The sequence below is a fragment of the Charadrius vociferus genome, unplaced genomic scaffold, assembly GCF_000708025.1.
Source record: "Charadrius vociferus isolate BGI_N301 unplaced genomic scaffold, ASM70802v2 scaffold56, whole genome shotgun sequence".
In the NCBI taxonomy this organism is placed as follows: Eukaryota; Metazoa; Chordata; class Aves; order Charadriiformes; family Charadriidae; genus Charadrius; species Charadrius vociferus.
Genome location: NW_009649057.1, coordinates 1671932 through 1698991, shown reverse-complemented (window position 1 = coordinate 1698991; position 27060 = coordinate 1671932). Strand labels below are relative to the sequence as shown.

The 27060-nt window shown below is 49.5% G+C and overlaps 1 protein-coding gene across 1 annotated transcript in view; it reads right to left on the bottom strand.

The window, feature by feature from the left end:
- Positions 1–5427: 5427 nt before the first annotated feature.
- MEGF9 (multiple EGF-like-domains 9) overlaps positions 5428–27060 on the bottom strand; it is a 23662-nt gene continuing 2029 nt past the window's right edge. Inside the window, exons 2-5 of the mRNA XM_009888089.1 lie at positions 14803–14942; positions 11159–11302; positions 10014–10286; positions 5428–5987 (exon numbers count right to left, since the gene is read on the bottom strand). Of these exons, the coding sequence (XP_009886391.1) occupies positions 5533–5987; positions 10014–10286; positions 11159–11302; positions 14803–14942 (1012 nt within the window). The 3' untranslated portion in view covers positions 5428–5532. The remainder of the gene's footprint in view (positions 5988–10013; positions 10287–11158; positions 11303–14802; positions 14943–27060) is intronic.

Sequence of the window (27060 nt, the reverse complement as noted above, 5' to 3'; positions counted from 1 at the left end):
TTATGCCTCCTCCTGCTACAGTTCAGAGCAAAATTCCTCCCAAGCTAAGTCATATGAAATCAAACTGTTCTGCTAATGCAAAGGAGGTCTCAATAAGCTCCCTGGAATTTCACTAGTGTGGCCCCTGCTTATATAGCTCTGGCTTAGTTAAGGATTTGAATGAACACTTAGTTTTAAGTGCTCACTTAATTGATGCTGACTTACCTCTCCGAGTTCTTTGCTTGGTAAGGGCCAAAGAGTTAGATACAACATTTTTCAGGAAAAAACGACCCTTTAGCATTTGTATTTGCTTCTGTGCCAAGAAAATCAATTTCCTAACACTGACAAGTGAAAAAGAAATGCAAGCTTTCCATAGGTCCTTTTGCAGACACTACCAGAACTGTTCAAAACTATTGACGCCACAGAAATGGATTTCAGAGTATCTGATAACATAAATTTCCTTTGAAAGACCCATTGTGGTGATGAAAAAGAACCTGATACAATATCCTCTTCCAATTTCTAGCTTTGCTCTGTACGTTTCATTTTTAATAACTGCATACATCTCTGACAAAATAAGTCTATGTGAATATTATAGACAATAATGGGGAAATAGGCATTGCCTGTCTAGCTACCAAACATGTTAATGAAAGTAGCTTAAAGCTGGAATGGTTAATAAACAGACACAAGAGATCATAGGGCTCATTTTATAGATGGATTATCTGACACAGAATGTCAACTGTACTTATGAATATCTGATGTTAAAAAACATTTTTGTGCCACGGTTCTCATCTCACATACAGGGGTATAATGAAGGAATAATTCTCTTGGAACAAATGTCATTGCTGGGATGAGATCAGATTCAATCCTTTAGGTTTCAATCCAGCTCTGGTTGTCATCAATTAATGAACAGAGAACAAATGCAAAAATCCAAGTGGCATAGATACAAATTATATACATTTATTTTTATTCATTTTAAATAACATTCTTCTGTATAAATTCTGACATATATTCAAATCATACACTTTTTTTTTTTTTTAGAAATGCATTTGTAAGCATAGCATATGCTTAGGAGACGCCTTATTTGGATGTGTAGTAAGACTGATGGGTTTCAGTTGGGAGCAAGTACAACTTTTAAGGCCCACATTTTTCTTATTTTAATCCATTCCTCTGACACATGAAGAGCAGAGTCCTGTGGGAGCTCATTTTAAAACCTCACTTTAAAGAGAAACGTATTTTTAGGATTCAATCTTACATCCTTTATTTAAAGGAGACTGTGCAAACTTTCTGCCACGTTTACATTGCATGTCACATTTGAGATAGATGCTGTATAGTCGTGGTTAACTGGCCCAGGATACCCGAAGGATGCTGAATACATCCACTCCTCTTTCATAAATGGCTTCCAGCGTGCTAAGTTTGCTCAGCCTGGTCCAAGGGAATTATCATTCCAATGGATGACATCTCCTGACAGCTCCCCAGGGCTAGCGCTCCATGCAGTTATTTCTAGCTACAGTGGTTCATAACATTCGAGATCATCTATCCACATTAACCCAATCACTTTTTTTGCATGTCTGTTGCACTCTGTGCTTACCAAATGCTCTCCTAAGTTGTGAGCCATCCAGGCTGCCCCATGCCTTTGACACATCATTGCTTCTTGCCCTTTATCCATTCCATTATATCCTCTTGCCTTCTGTGGAACTGAACTCACCCCATCCAGACCAGCTGGGTCCACAGGGCCCTCACGACCCTGAGGATCGTGCCTTGAGAGCTGGTTTCCCACCTTCACCAAGCCCTCACCTGCCTTGTCGTACCTTCTCCATGCTCTACAGCTACTGTACCGTGCTGTGCCATGGACTGCCTTTCTCCATGAAAGCCAGACAGCAGCATGCCCAGTTAGAAGGTGATGCGTGGTGGCCCTTCAGGAAAGCTATGTGTATCTTTATTGCCACATCAGCCCTAGAAGCCACCTAGATGCCTTCCCCTTGTCTTGCTAGCTTCTGAGTTGGGCCTCAGTGCTGCCCTGTAAGTTCATTTCTGGTTTACCTGCCCATACCCCAACATGGCGTACGGCAAACCTCAACATCTGGGAAGCTTCATGACAAGTTAGAACACATGGCAGGTTGGTGGTCACAGTGGCCTTTAGTACCCTCGCACAGGTGCCTTAGCTCTGCACCCCCTCAAAATACAATGTCAGCCTAAGCTGATTGGAGATATAACTAGCTCAGCTTCTTCCTCACCTCCTGTGGTGCCCAGGGCCAGCTTCATGATTGATGGAGAGAGCGAGGATCTAATCTCGCATCACCGAAGTCGAACATGAAGCTGTTCATCCTTTCTTTGCTGAGGCATCCATCTCCTTTTACACATGCTGTTCCTCTATGCCAAAGGCCTGGTTGGCTGGAGATGGCTGGTATTTTCCTGCCAAGTCATTTTGCCACCTGACAAGCATTGTCTCAGTGCCACATCCCTGCTGTGCTCCAGTCCCTGCTAAAGAACATCCTGTGCTTTCCTCTGCTGTCCAAACCTGGGCAGCCAGGTCCCCCCTGCCCAGCCAAGCTTCCCACCACATCTGTGGGGGCCATCCAGATCCCTTCATCCAGATGTGCGACCCACAGACAACAGCGTGGCTGTACCGCCCTCCCGTGCAGAATGACTGTGAGGCATCCTGACCTCCTCCTCTTTTCAAACCCGGGGCTCAAACACAAAGTGTTGAGAGTAACTTGGAGGTCAGAAGCAGCCCAGGTGCAAACGCCTCCTGTGCTGTGGTAGGCACAGACTAGGAGGGCTCTGCATCTGAACTCACGCTCTGGTTTGGCAGATGGTCAATATTTCTACAGTGGGAGAAAAATCAAAGCCTATTCCTCTTACAAAGTAGCCTACAGTCATACCAGAATTTGAGGAAGAGGTGTTTTGTGGCAAAGACGAAAAGATGTAAAATATTTTGGAAACATTAAAGTGAACAATCTGTCCTTCACTTTGCCTGCTAGCATTAGCGCAAGAAGCTAACACTTCCAAAATTACCTTTCCCCACCCTATGAAGTGACCAAGTGCAAGTATATCGCTAAATCAGCACTGCTAAATAATTACAATTTTTAGGAAATTTTCTATTTTGTCACCATTCTGCTCTTTAAAAGTTTGATGAGTAACTCGAGGATTAGCAATATCCAGATTTTCTCCTCCACTCCTCCCCCGTTTTAGAACTAAAAGTAACATTGCTCTGAATGACATCAGCCAAATTTATTACCTAAACTCTGGGATCTCACCCAGGCAGGCAACGGGAGCTTTGCCATCGGCTCAGGCCTGCATGCAGCATCACATTCTGCCCTCACCGTTTCCCTTGGTCATCCTCGACTATTTTCCTTCTCACTTGCCATGCCTCATCTTTAAATCAGGCAGCAAGTTTTTGAGGCAGAAATGGCATCTCTGTGCATGTGTTGAAAGCACCTATTCCCCACCCCAAAGTCTCCAATGATAAGAAAAGCCTCCATGCAGCACCGGAAAGCAAATAAATAATCACCACATTCTTCCTACCATTTCTCACCTTGAGAAATATTTATTTTTGCCTGGCTCTGAGGATGTATCAGTCAGCTCCTGCTGACCTTTAGCAGGTACTTCATTTATCCTCAGCATCCACCACTTGCAAAGCACCAACACACACAGCAACGCAGCTTTAGTTCTGAGGTTGGTCATGAGTTAGGTGAAATATTTCTTTCACGCCCTGCTTAAATGTAATGGTATTGATTTTCCCGGGTCGGGCCTGGCTGCTCCCCAGCACAGGGAGGGCACGCTGCCTGCGGCGAGGCACGCGTGCACGCTGCGGGTCCCAGCGAGGAGCTCCGCAGTGCGACCTCCCTGTGCTGTGCTGCCCGTTAGTTGTTCTCCCTCTGCTAACAGTCCACCCGCCTCCCCCAAAAATCAGGGGAATCTGTAAAACCTAAAGTCCCCTGTAGGTTTTTTTAACAGCTGATTCCCCACCACCACCTTGTGCTACATACACTTCCTGAACGCATCCCTGCACTTTTAGCTTTTAAGCCTAGAAACTCAGATCGGCTCCTGCGAGCTCTTCGGCTGAAAGCCGTTTCCACCCAAATCCAGGAGATTTTTTCTTTCTGCCCTTCAAGAGGCCGGGAGGCTGCGCTCAGCCCTCCGGCAAGTCCCCCCGTCACCGTGTCACCACGGGAGAGATGGCAATGAGATCCACTCACGTGATGAGCAGCCCCTTCAGAAAAGCTCGGCCATCGAGATCAGGCTCTCAATGCATTCATGACAATGTATTTGCATTTTGTATAAGATTTAAAAGCAAGTAACAGAACGGTACATCCGACTTTTGGACACCGACTAGGCCCTAGTCATGGCGACACTGGTATTCACTCTATATTTAAAGGAATGGGAAAATTTGACAGATGCAAGTAGGGAGCACTCACATTTTCTCTAAAAAAAGAAAGTTATTCAATGACACCAGAAGAAAAGCTTTAAGCAGTCGGTGTTTGCCAGAGTCCCAGCTCCAACAATATTGCCATCTAATTTACAGTATTTTAAACAATCCTCATTTTTTTTTCTTTTTAAACAACGCCACTAACCGCTGTACAATTAAAATCTAGATGATAAAATATGAGTTGGGGAATAGGGGAGGTTGGGGAGGGGGTCGTGGTTTTGTTGTTGGGGTTTTTTTGGTTGGTTGGTTGGTTGTCTTTTTACAAATAATTACAAATACAATTCCAAGAAGATATATTACATTTTATATACAGAACACACCATTTCTATCAGGGTAGGGTATTAAGCCTAGCTTTTATTTTTACACGGCAACCCTGAGATGTCTTGTCGTCTTCCCTTGCACAGAAACTATACAAGTTCATTAACTCCTTCTAGAAAAAAAAAAAGGATTGCTATGTTTTAATAGCATCATCACCCTGTATGAATACTCAGAAAGGGAAAAGCTTAGTCTCTTCCCTAAATCAAATATTTTCATGATTTTTTTTCCTGTCTCCCTACTTAGCGGAAACTGATAACGGTGACTTTTTTCAAGTGTGTCACTCACTCCTCTACTTGCCTTTTAGCAGTACAGTGAACAATTATTTCCCTTTTTTTTTTGTCCTCCTTTTCAAACTTTATATCAGGAACTAATATGAAGCCTTTACAAAGGTCTATTTCCTGAAAATCCACTGTTAATTCATGAGCTACTTTTCAAACTAAAGGATGCGGATGTAAGTTGGCTGAAAATCAAGTAGCTTCTGATTAATCACAGGGTACAGCTTTCTCCACCCCACCGCCTCTTCATAAAAAAAAAAAAATACTTTGAGACAGCATAGTCAAGTCTTTAACAACAGTGAATTCTATGGATCTTTATGGAGAACAGGACACCGAATGCATTTCACCATATTACCTGAAATTCGGATGTACTACACTTTTTTCTGTTCACCTGCAAGCTACAGCATGCCCAGCGTAAGAGTATCTGAAGAGCAAATTCCTCTGCGTGGAGCCTTGGCACGGGTCCTGAGACCCCCTCAACAAGCCCTGTAACTTTTTAAAGCCAACTTTGGAATAGCTGGAGCCCTTCTTCTAAGCTTTATAATTATGCATGGGAGTCGTCAGCGTTAGCTGTCCATTCGGTGCAACCTCATTCCCGTCGTCTTCCAGCAGCCCCGAAACATCGGCGTTGGGTATGCTGTCGTGGTAGCTGCTAAAACTGATGTTGTCCTCTTTGAGTTCAATGGTCCAAAAAGGAGCGTTAAGTTTTCTGTTTTGATACTCACGGTACATGTAGACAGCACCCACAAAGCCCATTAGTAGGACCACAACAATGATGATAACTGTCAAAATAATTATGTTAAACTGAGTCCATGAGACATCTGCGAAAGCAGAGGTACTATTGTCAGAGGAACTTATAGGAAATATAGTCTGTATAGTTGTCGGTGACAACGTACTGTTTATCACTGCCGTTGAAAATGATGTTGCCTTGCTGGCATTTGGAGCAGAAGTTGTAAACTCCCTTGTTTCTGGGCCAAGAGTGGCTTCTACAAAGCAAATAAAAAACGATCAATAAAAACACGTTAAGCTGGAATCAAACACAAACATAAGAGGTTTGACATTTATATCACAGTTATTATGGCAATTAAGTCTGCGCTGTTAAAGCTGGTATTTTTTCAAAATAGTTTACAAAAATGCTTAGGCAGGATTGGGTTGGGTTTTTTCAATAATTCTGTGTGCTAAGCGCTCACTGACTGCAGAATTCCTATGAAAAGTTTGGTGACGGATAGATAGGTGCAGTAGCCAAGATTCATGAGCTCATGAGGAAAGCAAGGCGCCCAGTCCAGCTCATATTCAGCCCATGAAACCGGGGCTCTACCAAGCTCAGGAAGCGGCTGGACTTTGAGCCTAATGAAGGCAGAGTTTCACTCATCCACGTGGGCTGCACAGTCAGGCTGGGAGGCCACAGCGACTCCAGGAGCTTAAACCTTTCCCAGCCAGTACACTAGATGAAGGTTTACGTTCACAATATTATTATTTCTGCCTTACCTGCACAAGAAGATACAAAATGAAAAAACGAACCATGAGTATTCTGCCGTCACAGTGTTTAGCAACAGGTTTCAATATTTACACTGCTTTAAGCAAAAGGGCAAAATAACCCCAGTTCTGCTTTTGAATGAAGAAGTCATACACAAATCTCACAGAAACCCCCAGTCTGCATAACCAGAAGCAGAAGGTAACCAAAGCACAACAACAAAAAAAAAAAGACTGTGCATGTTCTTATGAAGCTTTTGAACACAGCAGATGCCGGTTTGGATCCTGGTTTGGTTTCAGCTGCTGGCGTATGTCCGCACATGAAGGATGAGAACATGGGAGTTACCAGACTGTGCCACAAGGTCCGTCTTCCTCTGCAGCCTGTTCCCAGGCACTGAATAGGCACGAACCTGCCTTGCTTCCAGCAGACATGGGATAACTCCCTTCTCAGATCTGGGAGTCAGCGGCAAGTTAATGCTGGAGATCTCAAAAGTGGGATGCACATTCATTACGCCTTCTTCACACCAGTTGAGCTATAGGCCTCAGAAAGCGCTGTAACCACCTGAGTATTTAGGCTCCCAAATGTAACTAAGAAAGCATTTTCTTCACAGAAATAACCTGATCTATTCTAGATTCTCAAGTCCAGGCAGCAGGAACCCTCCAGAAGCTGAAGCCTCAACCAACCAAAATGTTCTCTGCACTTCTTGCTCCACAGGACTCCCTGCACCCTCTTTCCCACTCTCTTCCATTTCTCTTGCTGCTATCAGAAATACAACTTCATTTTAAACCCATTTACAGCTGCAGCAATTACAGCTGATGGTGCCGTGTGGTATTGATCCAGCTCTCCTGAAGAGAACATCTACTAATTATGACTGAGGAGGAGAGTCACTTCCGAAGGACTAATTTTGCACTAAGTCGCATCTCCAATGGCAACAGGAGCTGGAAATATTCTGCACGTCTCCTGCCACGGGCCCTCGGGGGAACTCCCACGAGTTAACTTTGGGCTGTCACGTTCCCAGTTCAGGCAGTGGAGAAAGAAACTCCTCTGGAGGGGGCACCACACATCTAATTTAGGCTCTTGCTCAGAGTCCCTCCCTGCAGCAGGTCCTTTATTCTCTGCAGGTCCTGCCTTAAGTTGATAAGGATATTCAGGATGCTGAATGCCAGAAGGCATTTCTCTATGGGATAACAGGCAGAATTTTGCAGTAGGAAGCGACGTGACAGGAGCAAGAGGTTCCTGGATACAGCTTTGGGAGAAGAGCATGAGGAATTCAGTCATCCTTTCCAAATTCCTTCATCAACACTCAACTCTTGGCAAACCCTGCCAGGAGCTATAATTAGAAAAAAACAGAGCAGAGACAAAGGCTGATTCACCAGCAAGGAAACCGGACTTTTCTGGGCTTTATTTGTGAGTCAGCATCAGCTAAGTGCTGGCAAGGGGGACATGGGTGAAAACATTTCCTGGAACTGACGGTAACGTCATGGTGAAACAGTGTCGTGCTCTGACTGCGGACTGTCGCTTTTGGGCCCTGACACATACAGCGCTGCCTGTTTCCGCTCGCCAGGGCCGTGCCAGCCTTCCAGATGTCCTAAAGCAGCTCCTTGAGAGCGGCAGCTGTTCAGTCAATGGGCCGCTTTGGCAGCTCTGACATGAGCGTCATATCCAGCTGCTTGATTGAAATGCAGTCTCCGCAAAGCTTCTGCCGCCTCCTGCGATGAATGAGCGCTGGCAGGAGCCGGGGCCGTGCCAGCAGCCCACGCGCCCGCTCTCGGGGACGGCTGCGATGCTCGGCTGGGTGGCACGGTGCCACGCTGCAGCACTAAGCCCTTGCTGCTATGCCTCACCGTCGCAGCAGGAACACCATCCGCCCAGGGGTCGGAAACATCAACTTTGGTCTTCCCACTCATCCTCTGAATATCTTCTCCATCAGCCTTGAAAGCATCGTAGTCTTGGTTGGGTTTAAGACTCTGCCCAGCCCCTGTGGATACTCGAGGTTGGGTTTAGCTTTGCCCAGGCTGGACAAAACTTGCTGTCTTATTTCAACTGCGACCACTTTATAAATAGAACCTGGGTGATGGCATCCCTTGAGAAGCCACTCAAAGCCAGGCCACTCAAATGCAGTAGCGGTTTATGAAAATCTTAACCTAAAACAGTACTCCACCATGTCAATTTTTAGGCAAATTGTGTGTAAGAAAACGGAAAGAAACTGTACGCCTTTTTAATTGCTGAATAAGAAAGAGAAAAAGCAGGTGTCAAGGAAACAGAAAAGCTACAAAAGCACATTCTGGTCCTTTTGAAAAGGGACAGTCTTTCCCCACACAAGAAATTGCCTATAACAATGCCATGAAATTAGAATTGCCTATAACAATGTCATGAAATTAAAACTTGCAGGGAAAAGTGCAAATATACAAGCAAAGCCATACATATGGATTTTAATGGAGCAAGGTCATGTAGCTCTTTGCACAAAGACAGAGCTGTGCAGGGGGAGATAATGGATGACCCGATGCAAAACTGCCATTTCCAGCCCTGTAACAGTACGGTTACAGCTAATGAGCATTCAACTTTTTTGTATTGATCATCTCCCCGCGCAGAGAAGGACTCCGTGATTACACCTCCGGAGAGCAGCATGGGAGTGAAAACCACATTAGCTCCTAATGGAAGATCTGAATTAAATCTCTGTTGGTGACAAGGATGAATTTGGGCCCAGAGACTTTTCTGAACTCTGGCTTCTCTTATCTAATACACAAGATCAGTAATGTTTTCATGCATGGAGCTGGAGATCCACCTTGTGGACCAACCTCCCGATAACCACTGAAGGAACAACTGAAGAACCATTTTTTCTCATTTTACTATTAAAAATGAGAAAAATTTTACTACTGCCATGCAGTAGTCTCTCTAAGTACCAGAGCTAGTTTGCGTCTGAGATGCTACATGCAGTGTCTCGGATTTGGATTGAAGACTGGTGAGAGATCCCCAGAGTGGGTACCAGAAAATTCTGGCGTTGACTCGCTGTGCAAGTTTGAATCTCACTTCTCTGAGCTTTGGCTTCCCCATTTAGGAAGAAAAAAAAAAAAATAAAAATCTAAATCTGGTCCAAGTAGTTATTGTTTGCAGAGTATGAGGAGTGACAAAATTTATTATAAACACCCTTTCTAGGGAACTAGACGGAGCTATGAATGGACTAGTCAATAAGGACAATTCCCTGGGCACCAAGAGATCAAGTACATCAAGCGATGGAAATCTGAAAACCTACATTTAAATACACTGCAAATAGGTTTTGCTTTCCAGCTTGTTCACGAGAGGTGCCGGCCACACTCTGGGAATCAGGGTGGCCACACAGCTAACTCTAAACCACAGATTTCAAGCCCAGTAGACACCAATGTGTTATAACGGTCTGGTTTCTTCCCTGTACCACAGACCAGATGACTCTAAACCAATTTGAACTATTAAGAGTATCCCCTGCCCAGCCTTCAGGCAGCTTGTGCCCACCTGAGCCACACAGAAAGCTTCCACGCTGATTTGAGGAGCAACTTTTTACCTTTCTTGGTGCAGTTGGTCCCCTCGGGGTCTCGGACGTAGCCGTCCTCGCACTCCTCGCAATGAAAGCCAGCGGTGTGGTACAGGCAGCCCACGCACTCCCCGCTGTCCGGGTCGCACACGCTGGGCGACCGCGCTGGGTCCACGTTCCCGTTGCATTTACATCTTACGCAGATGCTGTCGGAGTTGTAGTAGCCGTTGTCACACCGGTTGCAGTTCGGGCCGGTGTACCCGGTTCGGCATTTGTCACATCTTGGGGCAGTTTCACCAGGATCTGAAGAAAACAGAAAGCAAACCCGGTGTGTGCCATAACCCCCTGCGGAGAACCACCCGCTGTGGGATTTGTTCTGTGGGACCTGACCCACAGGCCACCGTGACAAAAATCAGCAGCCAATGAAGTATTAACCAATCCCAAATTTTAAGCTGAAAATATAACTTTTGAACTGCAGCATTTTCTGTTTCTAAGGGGGAAAAAAGCTTTGGGGGGTTTCTGATGCCTCGTACCAGCATCATAGAGCATGCTCAGCACGTTGCTAAACAAACAGATTATTACTCCTCAACATTTCCATCTCAAACAGCCAATTTCAGAAAACAGCTGGAACTGTATCAGGGATGTTAGCAATCTGTAGGAACTTTTCGGCCTGTGTGAAGCCAGAGGTGGCTTCATTGCAAAACTGATGAAGGAAATATCAAAAAAAGTCTTGTATATGTTTATTACAGCTATGACTTCTTCTCCCGGTTACATCAAAATAGCTCAGGAAGATTGGGGAATCTGTTTGGAGCGCCATGGAGATGTTCAGGAGAGGGCTCACAGAGGTATGGATGGCTACGTGGCACTGCTGGCCATCTCCTATACCTCTCCGGGCTGCCACAAACCCAGCAGTTTCTCCCTGCACGACTCTGCAGGTTCTTCAGAGCAGGCTGCAGCCTGTAGCGAAGCGTTTCTGATGCCCTCACCAGAGCCAACACAAGCACCAGGGACGCATCGTGGCAGGCGCTGCTTCCAGCGAGGTGCCCCGGTTCCCACACACAGGAGAGTCATGGGCTATAAACCGCCTCGCGAGGCTGATGCGCTCCGAGTGGCAATTTAATTGAAAAGAGCTACGTTCATTATCGGAGGAATGAGACCAAAAATGAAAGCCTTACGTATTCGGCAGGTGCCGGTCGATGCCACGGTGGAGCACGGGCAGTGATGGCAGGCGTGGGCAGGATGGGTGCTCCTGTAGAAGCCCTCCTTGCAGAGCTGGCAGTGGTCTCCCTCGGTGTTTTCCTGGCAGTGGAGGCAGGTGCCTGGGGAAGGGACAGGAGCACAAGTAACCGGGTCAGCAGCAGGAACTGGAGCGGAACATTTGGGGCAAGAATCTGCATGGAGCGCTCTCAATTATCAGAGCTCACAGGTGATTTTTGGATGCCCTCCGGCCAAAACACGATCATGGCCTCTTATGACCTTCCGATGGTCGTCCCCCCCTCCACATGCACACACGCACAGAATGTGAAAAAGTAGGTAGCCCCAGCAGAGATGCCCACAGCTCATCACTTTAAAAGGGTCAGTGCAGGTAAACACATACTATCAATATTAAATGGTCCTCAAGCAAAGGGGCTTCGGTTTCCGTCTGTGCCAGTGAGACGGGATCCTGATGCTTCAAATCCCCCACTCCCACGAGGGGTCCCTCCAGTTTATGCCTTTGCTCTTTTTTTGTGTGCAGCCTCTTCCTACACCCCAGAGCTGGCGGCCAGGGGTAAAGAAGTGCCACCAGCCCGCTCCATCTGGGGGCAGATGGCTCCATCCCACCAGTGTGGCTCCAGCTCCTCCATCCCCATCACAGGAGGGACATTTGCTACAGGCACGAGGCAGCAGCAATTACTGACCTTCCCGGAGAAACAGAGGAGAACTGGGGGTTCACGTGAGCCACCTCCCCTTCCTGGGGAAGCCCCTCAATCAGAAAATTGACGTGCTGTGTCTTAGCAGAGGCTGTGTCCTAATGGCCCTCTAAATTGCATTTTGGTACTATTGTGACCAGAGGAAGAAAAATCTCCCTAGTTATAAAAACGCAGCCTCTATCAAAAGCCCATCCATCAACAGGAACATCCTGTAATTCAGCGGGCTCCTCGTCGAGGTGGCGGTGACCCGAGGGAAGCTTATTTCATTAAATCCCATGTACAAGATTCTGGAAAGGCAACAGCCACCTTCTAACAAACCAGGGCAGCACAGAGCAGTTTTTTCACTGCAGATATAAGCGCAGACAAGAGATTCACTGAGCTAATCCAGCGCTGCTGCGGGGGCATGGGAGAGTCTCGTATCAACGTTAACCACAGAAAAAATCCTGAATTAGGTTAATGCTGACTGTTAAAAAAAAACACAGCGGATTTTCTTATTATTATTGGAACGGTTTGGCTCCCTTGCACGCCCAACACGCTGTGCAGCTCCTACTCTTCTCTTTCCAGAGCGATGACTCTGCAGCCGAGCATCCCTGAGCAAGCCCGGCGCGTCCTTGGAGCCAACCCTTGCACCAGGACAGAAAGCAAACCCCGGCTTTCGGGAAGCGGCTGATTCCCCGGCACGGTGGGGCTGGCAGCACCCCGATGAGTAAGGAGACTTGCACGGCGTCAGCTCCCACACACCGTTTGCTCTTCACCCAACAGCTTGCCAGACACGAGCCGGTGGTTTTTGTGGGAGAGATGTCAGGGTTAGAGGGGAAAAGGATGTGCTGGGCTCGGTTTCTCCAGCCACAAACTTCCACCAGCTGCTTCATCGGGCTGCCGGGGACAGACCCGTTCGTGGAAGGTCAACTTGCCGGATCAGCACGCAGGGTGCCCTGAACCGTGCTCTGCAGGCGTTAATGGTGGGATAAATCTGGAGTCACACCTGCGTTTTCTGTACAGTCTTGGTCATTTCAGGACCATTGACTTTCCCACCGGCGGAAATTACTCGCATTTATCTACATCAACCCTGAAAAATGGCTGCGTTTCCCCATGAGTCAGCATTTTGCTCTGCCACGCAAAGCACGCACGGGCTTGCAATCAGGTATCGCCGCAGAAAGCCTTAATAATTAATAGCACTTCCCATCCTGATCATGCTCTGGGGAAGGATCAGACTTCACTGTACCTCAGCAGCCAAACCCCCTGCACAGACACAGCACGGGGCACCAGGGTGGTGTGGAAGGAAAGGTCTCCTGGGGAACTCCGGCTCCCCAGTTTCCAGCCCAGTAATTTTAAATATTCCTCCTGGGCAGAGCGAGGCCAAGCGGAGACGGTCGCAGAGCCGGCAGAGGGAGCCCAAAGTACAGCCATAATGCGAAAGAAACCTTGAAAATTTGACAAAAGACTACACAGAGTTGATGTAAAGCTGGGGAGGTCACACAAAGTGCAGTCTCTAGAGCAGGCTGAGTGTGTTACTTATTAGACGTCGGATCTAATTTTTAATTGACTGTTCTCTGTTCTGAGCTTGTTGGGTTCCTGCACCCCCAGCAGCAAATAAAGCAGATGGAGGAGAATTTTCAAAAAGGGATTTTTGTCAAATCAACAATAGGTCATTAACCAAAAAGAGGGTCTTTCTTTGCAGTGCCATGGTCAGCGCTGGACTGCCCCGGAGAAGCACTGCCTGAACAGCCCCAGCCCGGAGGCGAGGTCTGCCCAGGGTTTGCTTTTGTTGGTTTTTTTTAAACCAAGAGCGGGGGAAACGTTGAGAGAGAAAAAGGAAGAGCAGATTATCTCACTCCTTCACAAAACCCACACACCCAGCTCCAAGTCAGTAACACAGCTGATGTGCGCACAGCGTTGGGTACAGTCTTATATCCTTCAATATTAGCAGGACATAAGCACATAAAGTTCAGTATTGGAATTAATGCAATAATTCATCCCAGCAGGATCAGGGCAGCGGCTGGACACAGTCAGCACTGCGGCCGCCCATTCCTCTGCTGCAAACACACAGCCCACAAGGGAACGGACACCGCTGCGGAAACTGCCCAGAAATACCGTATTTGATGAGCTCTGCCTCTCCGCCAGCTAAGCAAAAACCTTGCAACGTTCTTTAAATCATCGCCCCTTTCTAAGCTCCTGGATAAATATTACAGAAACGCATTTCAGCCTGGAAGTTGTGATGAGAATTTTTGGATTTTGAAGTGTGAGTTTTGTTGCTAAAGTGGGGATTGCGCAGGCAGTCACATAACATCGCTCCTCCGGGATCTCTCCTTGCAGCGGAGCTGGGAAAGCAATCAGGTTTCCCCCTGCCCTCCCATAAGCTATTCAAGCACAGGTGCTTCGACATTTCCACTCCATCAACATCTGTACCAGAGAGAGACGGTCAACGAAATGATCAAGGAAAATGAACAAGGCAAATTTATATAAAGCGGGCAATATTAATTAGGTGCTGCCAGTTTTTTCCAGCACTAATCACGTTATCTGTGGCAATAACAATCACCTTACGTCAGTGCCAGTACGGTATATGTTTCCAGGTAAACAGCAGTTAAACAAAAGCTCCTTAAAAGCCCGTGTTGCGTGTTTGTGTAAGTGCAGAGAACAATAGAGCACTGATTTCCGATGGAGACTGCAGAATAAAGGCTCTGCACTGCAGCCTGGGGTAAATAACGCAGCCTTTATTGGCTTCCTTGAGAAGAGGACTAGCTCCAACCTTGCCCCGCACTTTAAATTTGGTTTTAAGCTAAAGACTCTGGGTATTCGAGGCATAAAGATGCAGATGAAGAGGATGAGAGCAGAGGTCTGCTGAATGAAAACGGCAAAAACCAGAGAGAGGTGAGGTCTGCACCCACCGTGGGCACAAGAGGAGTTACCTGTTGAGCTGTTGCAGGTTTTGGAGCGGTTGTTGCACTGGCACGGCTCGCAGGTGGTTTCGTTAAACCTGTAGTATCCATCACTGCACTGGTCACACTTCAGGCCCGTGACACCAACTTTACACTGGCATTTCCCAGAGCTGCACAGAGAAAAACAAACAGTGAAATCTGGATGTACTGGGAGGCATCCAAAGCACAAACCTGTGGTCAGGGGTTTGGACTCCCTTTCCCGAGCGGGGAACTGCACAGAAACGCCTGCTGGAAGTGGGACAATTTCCAAAAAGTGATGGGGAGTTCCAGAAAGGCTGAGCCTCTGCAAAACCAGTTGCCCTGACAGCAATTTCCAGCTGGGCACCAGAAATCATCACCCATTCTGGAAAACCTCAGCCCAGAGCCATCCCTGCGCATCAGCCCACAGGAGATGCTGCGACAGCCCCTCCCTGGTCCCGGCTTCATCAAGTACCTGCAGCGGGTCCTGCAGGACGCTGGGACACCCGTGCTCGCCACGCCTGAACGATAAAAGAGAACCCACACGGATAATCATCTCCCCTCCGCGTGGGTGCTCAGCGGCACCTCCCGGGTTTTCGAGCGAGCGGACAATTCCCCGCTCAGCCGCCTGCACTGCCTCCGCTTCTCCTCCATGAGCCTATTGATCCCTTCCGCGCAGCATCCCCACGCCACCCAGGCACAGCCCCTCTCCCCAGTCGACTTCTCGCACCCAGTAGGAGCCAGGGGAAGACAAGAGAGGGTTTTCCCTTCCCCAGCGGGTTCCACTACAGCTAACCCCAGGCAGAATCCTGTTCACTTGGGCGGCGAGGCCGACGGCGCGGCGGGTGGAGCTCTGCAGGTAAAATAGAGGGTGCTGGTGTTAGCTGGCACGAGCAAATACCAGGAGGCTATAAAAAGCAGGGGTTACCCTCATTCCTTTGGCTTTCCAAGCCAGTCTCTCCACGTAGAGGCTGCAAACCTATTGCTTTCATAAGCAACTTTATATGCTAGCAGTATTTAGGCTCAACTCTCAGAAAAATCACAGGAATGGATAAAACGCTCTTTCCCATCGCGCCCCGGCAGGGCGATGCCGGCTGTGGCTCATCTGCACACGCGGGAGCCGCTAACGCCCGAGCCGAGGACCAGAGAGCGCAGAGGTGCCTCTCCGCATCTCCGAGGAAAGCACAACCCCTGTGTGCTCCCCGGGGAAGGCAGGACAGCCACGCAAATAAACCTGAGTCGCTCTCCTGCAGGTGATGGATTTATTTGCAGCTGCAGCGGACGAGGCGGGTACCGTCCACAGAGCCCCCCCTGCACACCGCGGGGTACTCCCTCCTCATAGTTCTCCCCCTGAATAACCTCCACCCTATTCGTACCCTTTTTGAATTCAGTATTTCAGGGTTCGGTGTGCCTGCGCGAAGATCATCTATTGTTCTCCCTCGCTCCTCCTGGGGAAGCGCGAGCAACGCACAATTTGCTTCTAAAAGCCCCTAGAAAAAAACCCACTGATGAAAACTAATAGAGGCTGCGGCTCCAAATGGCTCGATGCACTGTTGATGGGGTGTTTTTAATTAAAATGCAGTAGATTGCAATGTTTAGGGGAAGACGCCGCTTCTGTTAGAAATTACCATAATTTAGTATTTCTGTTGATCGTTTGTTTGCCAAAGGAAGAGGAAATGCTCAAAGGCACACCGAAATACGGAACTCAGCCCAAGTGGCTACACAATTAAATAGTTCCAGAATATGAAACTTCAGGCATATTTAATGGACGGACTGCAAGAAGCAAAAAGAAATATGATGTTTCTTTGCTCTCTCCAAACCATTATCTGGAATTGCAGCAGGCGGATGCAGAATTCAAAGGGGATGCTGCTAAGCAGCTCGGTGTGTTTGACTTTTAAAGAGCTTTTCACAAGACCTAACATTAATCCAAATGTTGTCACAGTGTTTAAAATAAGAGCAAACAAAAAGCAGTTTGTTTTTATTTGCTTCTGACCGCTACCAGACAGATATTCCTGTAAGCGGGCAGGGGACGGGCAGAGCCAAGTAGGGAAAAGCAACTGATTTTGGGGGGGGGGGATCTGATAATTAGCCTTAAACACATCTTCTGGGGATGTGCTCTGCGAGCAGGACTTCACAGGACCACGCGTTAGAGCTGTAGCATCTTCACCCTCACAGGCTTCCTCCTGGAGTGCAGGGTGCTCTGTTTTACGCTCTCCTGACCCTCGGTCAAGCCTTTATCTTAACGACACCCTCCTCTTCCTCCCGGCCGGCACCCTTCCACCCAGACTCCCGCTTCATTTCTTTAAAAGAGGTTTTATTTCCCCAGTGACCCTGCTACAGCTCAGTGCAGCATTTTGGGGCAGTGTCCCTTCATTTTACTCGTTAGCTTAAAAATAACAGGAAAGCAAGCTATTTAAAAAAAGGGGGGAAAAAAAAGAAAAGAAAAGACAGTTTTGGAAAGTTTGGTTTTAATGCCTCTCAAGCAGACCTTTTCTCAACATGTTACACATGGCACAGAGCCAACTTCTGCATGTGCAAGAATTAAATCACTCAGCAAATATAAAGCTTTGCCTGTGGTCATTGCTTCCATAGAATAAAGCCCCCTTACAACGCTCCTTTTCATAGCTCCAGTCCAGTAGACACTGTCAGACACTTTTTAAAGCAAAGGTCAATGATATAAATGCATTGAAACCACACCAAAAAAAAAAAAAAAAAAAGTCCTGTTAACAGACCGATTGTGCCCATAAAAATCCAGAAACTTGAAAGAAAAGACCCACAGTTTAATACTTGCACAGTGAGAACTGAACTGGGTTTTGAGTATCAGCCAGGAATTTCTTTTTTGGGGGAAGTGGGGGGGAAGGAGGGGGAAGGGAAGAGGGAAACATTTTGATGCATCAACATCAATTGCTCAACTCCATTTCAGATGATTATTAACTCTGCTGAAGCCAGCCAATTTTTAGCTCTCACAAAAGAACTGATGGAAGGATGTGTTGGGACGAAAACAGACTTCCAGTAACAAAAGCCTCCTGCCAGCCTGGGTTTCTACTAGATTTTACAAATATACTTACTTGAAAGACCATGTAGGTCATGTATATCACCATCACATCATTCATCAACTTCATATACGTTTCCTAATGATTAAAAACATCACCAGCCCGGGCGATGCTGGCAGGAGGAGTGGGCAGTGATTAACCAGCCCGCGGGGACCCCGTGCCAGGCTGGGATCCAACACCGAGCGATCCCACCCTCCGGGGGCGAGGGCTCCACACCAGGTTGGGTACCCCCCAGCCCCGAGGCAGGAGCTCCTGCATCTAATCGCCCTCAGCCCTCGGGCTTCACGTTACGCCTTAGGAGCTGCTGTCGCGATGTCTGCAGGGTGACAACCGGGGCTGGACGGCACCCGCCGGCAGGACGGGGCCACCCCGGGCAGCAGACACTGGGGAGGGGGCTGTAAATAAAAGCAAAATATCGCTGGTCCAGTGGGAGGTGTCCCTGCCCAGGGCAGGGGGGTTGGAACTACATGATCATTAAGGTCCCTTCCAACCTAAACCATTCCATGGTTCTATGATTGGGTAACAGGGAACAGCCCACACCCCAAAATACGTCTGCAAAAGCCGGTCTGATTTCACTGCTACCCCACCCAAGGGGAACCGGGATGGGATGCAGCAACTTCCATCACCCACCGAGTGATTCGTGCCACTCGTGGCAACAAACCGTTCCCCGCGGTGGGATTTTACATGGGACTGCAGCTTTACAGCCACAGAAGTTATGGGGACACGACAGAGACCCCCCTCTGTGCTGTTAAACAGGAGGATGGCAGATAGTTTTGACCCCACTTGGAAGTATCCTAGGAACAGAGCACGGAGAACGGGTAACACCTCCAAAATCCCGTCTCGTGCCTGGCCTGAAGCTGCAGAGCATCCTCCAGATAATTATCTGCCAGTTGTGATGGCCGGGGGAGGACACACCGAGGACGATGGGCTCTGCCCGGGAGCGCGGGCAGTGCCCTAACCCTGCACTGCTCGGCACAGGACAGCGCGGGAACTCGAGGCCCCATCACAAGGAGAAAAAAAAAAAGTATTAAAATATCCATGATCCAGGAGAGATCGCAATGTGTTGTCGCATCTGTGATGGGTCTCCGTTCCTCCTGCACAGAAACATCCTTTAAGTTAGCAGGGACCTGACAGACACAAGATGGATGGGAAGACGGAGGACCATAGCCTGAAGGGCTGTTTGCAGGCGTGCTGCGCACCGTTTAATGGTGTAACAGAAAACCCTTATAGCAAGCTCTAATCCTTCTTTTTTTTTTTTTTTTTTTGTTCAAGGAGGAGGGAAGGCAGAAATTCATTTTGAATGTTTTCGCAGCTGCCAGAAGAAGCTGGATGCCCAGCTGCCAGCGAGAGCCCAGGGACTGCCTGACCCTGTCACAGCCACCCGAAACGGTACAGCACCACGCTCTGGCGCCGCTATTTTCAAAACACGAGACTGACAAAATGTTGGGGCAGAGTCAGAGAAGGAGGGAGCTCCCATGAGTCTCAAACCAGAGCAGACCATGTGAACGAGCCACGCAAAAAAAAACCCAAAACATGGCTTTGAGGAAGAGCTTTACCAAACACATTTACCATTTCACCGTGAAGGACAGCGCATGCGCACACCCCCCTCGCACCGCAGCATCTCCCCGGACCACGCCGCTGGCCAGGACCGTCCCCAGAAGAGCCGGTGAGGGGCTGCGCTGCCCTGGGCAAGAGGAAAGCGAAGGCTCCTGCCAACCCTTCCCCAACCCATCGCTCACCCCAGCAGGGCCCGGAGCTGTTCCTGTAACATATACAATTAACCGCAACGACAGCGCTCCGTATGAACGAGGAAAAATGCGTTGCTGAACTACGCGCATCTGTAAAACATGTAAAACAAAGCCTTATGAAAGGGCTTTGTCACTCTTTGACGGGATAAGACAAAAGGATGGTGCAGGAGATTAGGAGGATTCAGAAAAGATGTCGCTAAAAATGGTGCGTTCCTCCAGCGAGCCCGGCTCCTTTTGTGCTGAGTTTCTGTGATGTCTGACAGCAGCCAGGGGATAAATCTCTCTTACATTTTTCTGGGCAACATAGAAAAGTTAACATTTGAAAGCTAAACGCTGCGAGACACTTCTGTTGGAAAACCAACGCTGTTAACGCTCACCCCGAGCAAAGCGAGAACCCTCGTAACCCACGTGTTGATTTTCCTTTAGGTCAATTAATTTGAATATCAGCACGTGGCGATGCAGAGAGCAGGAAAAAGCCCCACGCTGGCTTTCACCTCCCTACTCCCTCGGCTCCAACCAAAGTCACCAACAGCCAAAAGGCTTTGGTGGAAGGGTTATTGCGACCACGGCCGAGCCCCGCGCCCGCCGCCCCGCTCAGAGCTGCCTTTGTGGAGGGCAGAAGAAGTGGGGCTTTATCGCGGGGAACATTGGGCCATTGTGCGCCGCATTCCTCGCTTCGTGCCGGGGGACGGCGTCTGTTTATATGGCAGCCCTCGACGGAGCGGGGACACTTCACAGCTCTGAAAGGCCATTCTGTAAATGTCAAAGGGCCACCTTGTCTGGCCACCGCCGCCGCCTCCGCGGCCCCGTCGCCCCCGCCGAGGGTGCCCCGCACCACTGGGAAAGCCGGGGAACTCCAGCCCGGGGCTGTGCCGTCTCCTCCGGGTGCCCTCCTGCCACCAACCGTCGGGACCTCGGTGGGTGGGGAGGGAGGAAGCCATGGGAAGAGCACGATGGCCCCGGAGAGCAACGTTGGATGGGCTTCTCTACAGTTTGGCAGGAGGAGAAGCGGCAAAAGCCTAACCCAATGCAAAATCTCAAGCCCAAATGGTGGGTCCTGGCTTGCCAGAGCATCCCCTGGAGATCATGGCAGTAAGGGGATGGGATGGGCAACCTCGATGGAAGAGGATACATTGATGGGGGAGGCAGGGAGATGGGACTAGTCCACACTGAACACACTGGTTTTCCCAATGTGGTCCCTCCATCATCCAGATCTCTACTGATGCCTCCTTGCAGGCAGCAGAAAAAAACAAAGGCGACAAGCACTGCCTGAAACCAGGCTGGGTACCACCTCCCCAAACCAGAATTCAGCTGTAAGAGCTTAAAAAGTTGTGCCAATATTTTTTTTTGAGGGCAGTCAACGTTTACCTGAGCAGCAGGTCTGCAACAGATAACGCAGGAACAGCAAACCTGGCTGGAAAATCAACAAAATAACAGGAATTCTGAGAAGCCACAATTATTGTAGGGGAGATGATAACAATCTACCTTTCTCTGCTGCTGTGTCCAGTCACTCATTCATTTCCCACCTCTGTCTGCAGCCGAATAAACGTGGGTGCAGTTACAATATTTACCTGCTCGTGGGGGAGGAGGAGAGCTAATCGGATGTAAAGGATTTAAGAGTGTAATAGGAGAGAGATGTAGATAATTTAAGCACACAGAAAAATATGCTCTAACAGGCTATTCTTCTGCTTTTATGACGTCCACGTGTAACAATTTCCGCTACCAAAAAAATCCAAAAATGTGTTCTCTGCAGACCGATGCTGACAAGGCATTACTGGGAGATAATAAGCCACCGCCTGTGCTCAGCCAATCTATAAAAGGGAGCACAGGCTTTTTACAATAGGGGAAAAGGGGGGGTTGGTTTGGTGGGATTTTATTTTATTTTTTTTTTTAAAAAAATAAGTCCTTCGGGACTTGGGCTCCCAAGGTCTTATCTCCAAAGGGGAGCAGTGCCCAATGTGGTTTACTGGACTGCTAAAATACAGTGGGCTGGAAACACAGTTCCCACGCAAAGAAAAGGCATTTCAGAAGTGTGATGACACTCCAAAGACAGAAAATGAAGATTTTCTCTGTGCAAAATGAGAACTCCACCGCCTTCCCCCAAATAACCTCCTGTGGTCGGGATGGGCAGGAGCCCTGGGAACATGAGGTCTCTCTCATCTCAAACCACTGCCACGAGCACCCTTCCTGCCCACAAAAGCTCCACAAAAGCCTTCCATTTCAATGGATCTGCGTTTTCTCCCTAACAAACTCTGCCTCGTGTAGCTTCATACCGCATGATGCTCAAGGCGGGTCCAGTCCGGGACCCATCTGAGTGCTTCCCAACACCATCAGGATCCACTTTCCTTATCGCCTCCCCCCCTCCTCGACCTCTTTGCATCTTTTCACATCCCACCACCTCTGCAAACGTAGCGTGCGGCTCTCCCTGCCTGGCTCCCCAAGCTCCTCCAGAAGCCCCAGCCCTTATTCAAAGACCTTAACAAAGAACACTGTCCAGTACTGCTGACTTTGCTCTCACCAGCAACACTCGTGCGAATCCATATGAGTAAGGGTCACAAGATCAGCCTCTCCGAAGAGAAGCCCCCCACAAAGGCGGCATCCAGCGATGGAGACTGCCCAGCGCACAGCACTCCCCGTTCAGCCTCGCAGCGTCCCCGCTCCAGGGGACGGCCACCTCTAAGTGCTCTCAGGGATGCTCTGCCTTAATTCTGTTTAATACGAACACAAAGCATCAGATCCCCTTGAGGGGGCAAAACATCTCTGAATTAACACTTTGGCATTCATAGGCGTACTTTATCATTCTCCCCCCCCCGCCTTTTTTTTTCAAAATGGAAATGAGTGACAGGAGCTCTTCCTAACATGACTTACGCCGAGCCTGCGGCACGAACCGGGATTACCCGCTGCAGAGCTGTCTCCCAGCCAGCAGTAAGGAAAGGCTGCTCAGATAGCGAAGGAGCAGAGCGCTGCGCGTTTGGGCAGCGTGTTTCAGGGCAGGACACGAGCCAAAGCCAACGTCGCCTCCGAGCGGCACGTCTGCATCCCACGGCCCTTCGCCTGGGGGAAACTGAGGCACAGGCAGAGGGAGCACCTTACGTTGATGCACAGAGCCCAATTTAACATGCATCTGTTTTCACTAAGGACAACGATAGCGTATTATGTGTGTTGAGTTTGGAGCTTTTTAAGGCGCCTGGAAAAACCAAACCCACTTTAGATGGCTAACGCAGGTTGAGCTAAACCACGGGGCAACCGCACAGCGGCCGCCGCTCTCCTCCGCTCACCAGCACAGGTATGGGTGCGAGAAAGCTGAAGGGTGCATCGCCTGGTCTTCCCTACAGCCGGGGTAAGTTAGTTTAAAACACAAAACCTTCCAGGGAAATAGGGAATCGAGGGCACAACCTCTCTGCCGGGCAGCGGCATCTCATAGCACCTCCTCTGCTCCGCAGCCCTCCTCCTCCTCCGTTCTCATCCCAAACCGCACAGTGCTCGTGGGCTAAACACGCTCTCCCTGTGGCTGCGGGGCCACACGCTGCAGAAAAGCCGCAATATGCGACACACTGGACTGGGAAAACCTCCAACGAATGCCTCGGGAGAGGTAAACGAGGGTGGCAGCACCTCTCCCTCCCTGCAGCGGGGCGCAGGAAAGCCCCGCACCGGCACGCAGCGGAGGAGCCAGAGGGACCCCGCAGCACTGGGATGCTCTGGGCGGCCCTTGGCCACTTTATACCTGTGTTTGCAGCCCAGTGCGGGCACGGCCAGTGCTGCCAGCAAGGTACAAATTAATAAAATTAAAAAAAAAAAAAAATAAATTAAAAAAAAATAAAGGCAGAGTTATTTCTCTTCTCCAGGCTGAACAGCCCCAACTCTCTCAGCCTCTCTTCACAGGAGAGGTGCTCCAGCCCTCGGATCATCCTCGTGGCTCTCCTCTGGACACGCTCCAGCAGGTCCATGTCCTTCTTATGTTGAGGACTCCAGAGCTGGAGGCAGTACTCCAGGTGGGGTCTCACGAGAGTGGAGCAGAGGATGCTGCCTTCTCTGCTGCCTTCGGCTTGGCTCTTGGCCCGGCCGTGGGGAGCGGGAGATGAGAGTTCAGGCAGAGGACTCTGCTCACATAAAGAAAAACGAAAAATAAATGCCCAGGGGTGCAAGCCTGGGAGACGTGGGCTGGCCAGCCTGGGGGTGGTGACCTTCTCCAGCAGCATCGCCTTCACCTTCGCCTCCTCCACCAGGTTGGGACATTCTTGCTGCCTTGGAGGAGGACAGACAGATGGACACCACAGCTTTCAACTCAAGGTACCTAAAAAATGGTGAGAGATGCAGCTGGGGGGGGGGGGGGGTGCAGCTCCTGGTGGGGGTCATGTCACCATGGGATGGGGCCACCACCAGGCACCGTCCCCTCCCAGGCACCATCCCCGGGGCTTTGCGGCGGCGGCACAGCCCTTCCAGCACAGTCCCCGCACCCACGTGAGTCACCATCCTCGTTCTCCACTACTCGGTGACCTTGACCATGGCCCTTGAAACTTCAGCTTCTCTCTCCACCCTTCCTCCGTGGACTATGAACCCTTCCAGGCCACAGCTATCTTTAGCAAGTATCGACGCAGCATCCAACCCAGCGAGATGTGGTTTTATCTGAGGTTTCTAGGCGTTACCGCAACAGGGACAACACGCTCCCCTTCTCCGAGATGTGTCAGCCCTCCCCGAGCAGCCCAGGATCGCATCCAGCCCCACAGCGAGCTCCAGCTGCAGTTACACACAGCTCCTCAGCTAACAAAAAATAATAATAAAAAAAATATTAAAAAATCACCCAAAGCAGAGCACGGAAATCCTCTGCCACCCCAGAGGGGGATCTGTGTGGATCTCCCCAGATAATCAAATTTAAACCACCACTAAAACAGACCTTTGATTAGTGGCCGTGGAGTCCATTCACCGCGACAGCGTGTCAGGTCAATGTTCACTCCCAAAATCAACTGTCTGCCTCGGGAAAGGGATTTTTTTTATTTTTATTTGATGGTCTGCATTTGAGGTCTAGTTAATAAACAGTGTACTTGGGTGTGCCATCTGGCCATAGAGCACGCCTGCAAATAACACTAATAATCGTCATATGGTGGTGCTTTAAAAGGCAGTTTCACAAAAGCCTGGGCAAGCTGATGGAAACCTCTCAGGCGTGTTTTGTGTGCCCCGAGAGCTCAGCCTTCAGGCAGTCCGCTTTGCAAATCAGCCGCTCTCAGAACGGGTCAAAGTCCAAAATTACGCTGCTGTTTTTACTCAGAGACTCATCCGAACAGCAGTCGCTTTTTTCTTAAGCCAGCGCACAGGAATGAACTTGTGCAAGTCAAGAGTTGGGCTGGTGCTTCAGAGAATAAGTACGTAAATAATACAGCTTACAGTATTTTTCATGTCAGCGGAACAGAAGCTGGTTGCTGGCGTTGGGCAACGCTTTGCGCGTCTCATCCCGAGCAGGGACCGACTGCCTGCGGGGCTGGAGGGACACGCACCACTCCTCCTGGGACTCAGCGGCAGGAGACAGCAAACCCGCAGCTCCAGCCCCAACGTTTCCAACACAAGAGCCAAAAATCTCATTCCCGGATTCACACGCACACATCTCCTCGCAATGCAGAAGAGACTGTCCCACCCGTCGGGACAGACCCCGCCGCAGGGATGCACCCTGGTACCCACATCCTACATCCTCTCCCGTGCCGCAGACAAGCGGGAGATGTGTCCAGCCCCGTGTTTCTGCCATCCACAGCTGCCCCACTTCAACACGATAAAACCAGGGGAGCATTTGCCCCGACGGATTCTGCATCCCGCTTCATTTTCCCACACTCATCGCTATGCACGAGGCTGCCCATCTCGCAGCCACGCTGATGCCCCCAGCCCTACAACACAGACAACTGACCTAATTTTCCTCTTTTTAAACACCCAGAGGTCACCTCCGTCTGCAGCAAACCCCACTGAGCAGGGAAGAGAAACAGAGAGAAATCTCTGCTAACATCAGTCCTCCTCCGCAAGTCTTCCTCCCAATTTTACTGCTTCTTCTGCCCATCCCATGCACAACTCCAGGCTGGGCATAGAACGGATGGAGAGCAGCCCTGAGAGGGATCCAGGGGTGCTGATTGATGAGAAGCTCAACATGAGCTGGCAATGTGCAATCGCAACCCAGAAAGCCACCCGTATCCCGGGCTGCATCAGCAGAAGTGTGGCCAGCAGGGCGAGGGAGGGGACTCTGCCCCTCTGCTCTACTCTGGGGAGACCCCACCTGGAGTACTGCCTCCAGCTCTGGAGCTCCCACCATAGGGAAGACATAGACCTGCTGGAGCAGGTCCAGAGGAGGGCCACAAAGATGATCCGAGGGCTGGAGCACCTCTGCTGGGAGGAGAGGCTGAGAGACTTGGGGGTGTTCAGCCTGGAGAAGAGAAGGTTCTGGGGAGACCTTATTGTGGCCTTCCAGTACCTAAAGGGCTACAGGAGAGCTGGGGAGGGACTTTTTCCAAGGGCATGTAGAGAGAGGAAGAGGGGGAATGGCTTCAAACTGGAAGGGGGGAGCTTTAGATTAGATATTAGGAAGAAATTTTTCACTCTGAGGGTGGCGCAGGTTGCCCCGAGAAGCTGTGGCTGCCCCATCCCTGGAGGTGTTCAAGGCCAGGTTGGACGGGGCTTGGAGCAAACTGGGCTGGTGGGAGGTGTCCCTGCCCAGGGCAGGGGGTGGGACTGGATAGTCTTCAAGGTCCCTTCCAACCTAAACCATTCTATGATTCTATGATTCTAAATGCCTGAGGCTCTGCACCTCCCACATCCCTCAAGGCTGTAAAATGGTGCTGAAGAGGAGAAGCTGGGGAGGTGCTCTGCCATTTCTGGGTCTCTACGTGTTGGGGTGGCGTGCGATGGCTCACTACGTGCGAGAACTCCACCTCGTTCTCCTTCACAACTCGGAGCATCTCACCTGCAGTTCCCAAGGGTGTTTCTTGGCTCGCTCCACACAGCGAGACGTCGGGAGACATCACCCATGTCCGTGCTCTGCCCGCTGCCTGGTGACTCAGAGCCGGGGCTCCCTCCCAGTTAACCCAGTTGCTCAAGCAGCACCTCCCTCCTCCCCCAGCCCTCAAAGATAAGGTTTGCCCCATCTGCCTTTCTGCCCAATTTGCCTTTCCAGCAGATCTGACCAAACTCAGATTTTCTAGCCTGTGGCAGACCCTGATGCTTCCAGGCACATCTTCCCATACCTAAAACAACCACTAAAAAACCAAGCGAAAAACTCTACACCCTCCACCCCCAAGAATCAGCTTTTTAAGTAAGAAGGTCACTCCAAAGCAATGCTCCAGTTGACTGAAGTTCTGATTTTTCACAGCTTATGCAAGCAGAAAAATGCAGCATTGAAACAAAGGGGAAGGACAACCACGGAGGGTTTGGGTGCTTGGAAAGAAAAAAAAAAAAAAAAAACCCGTAAAAAATAAATCAAAAACGCAGGTCCTTGA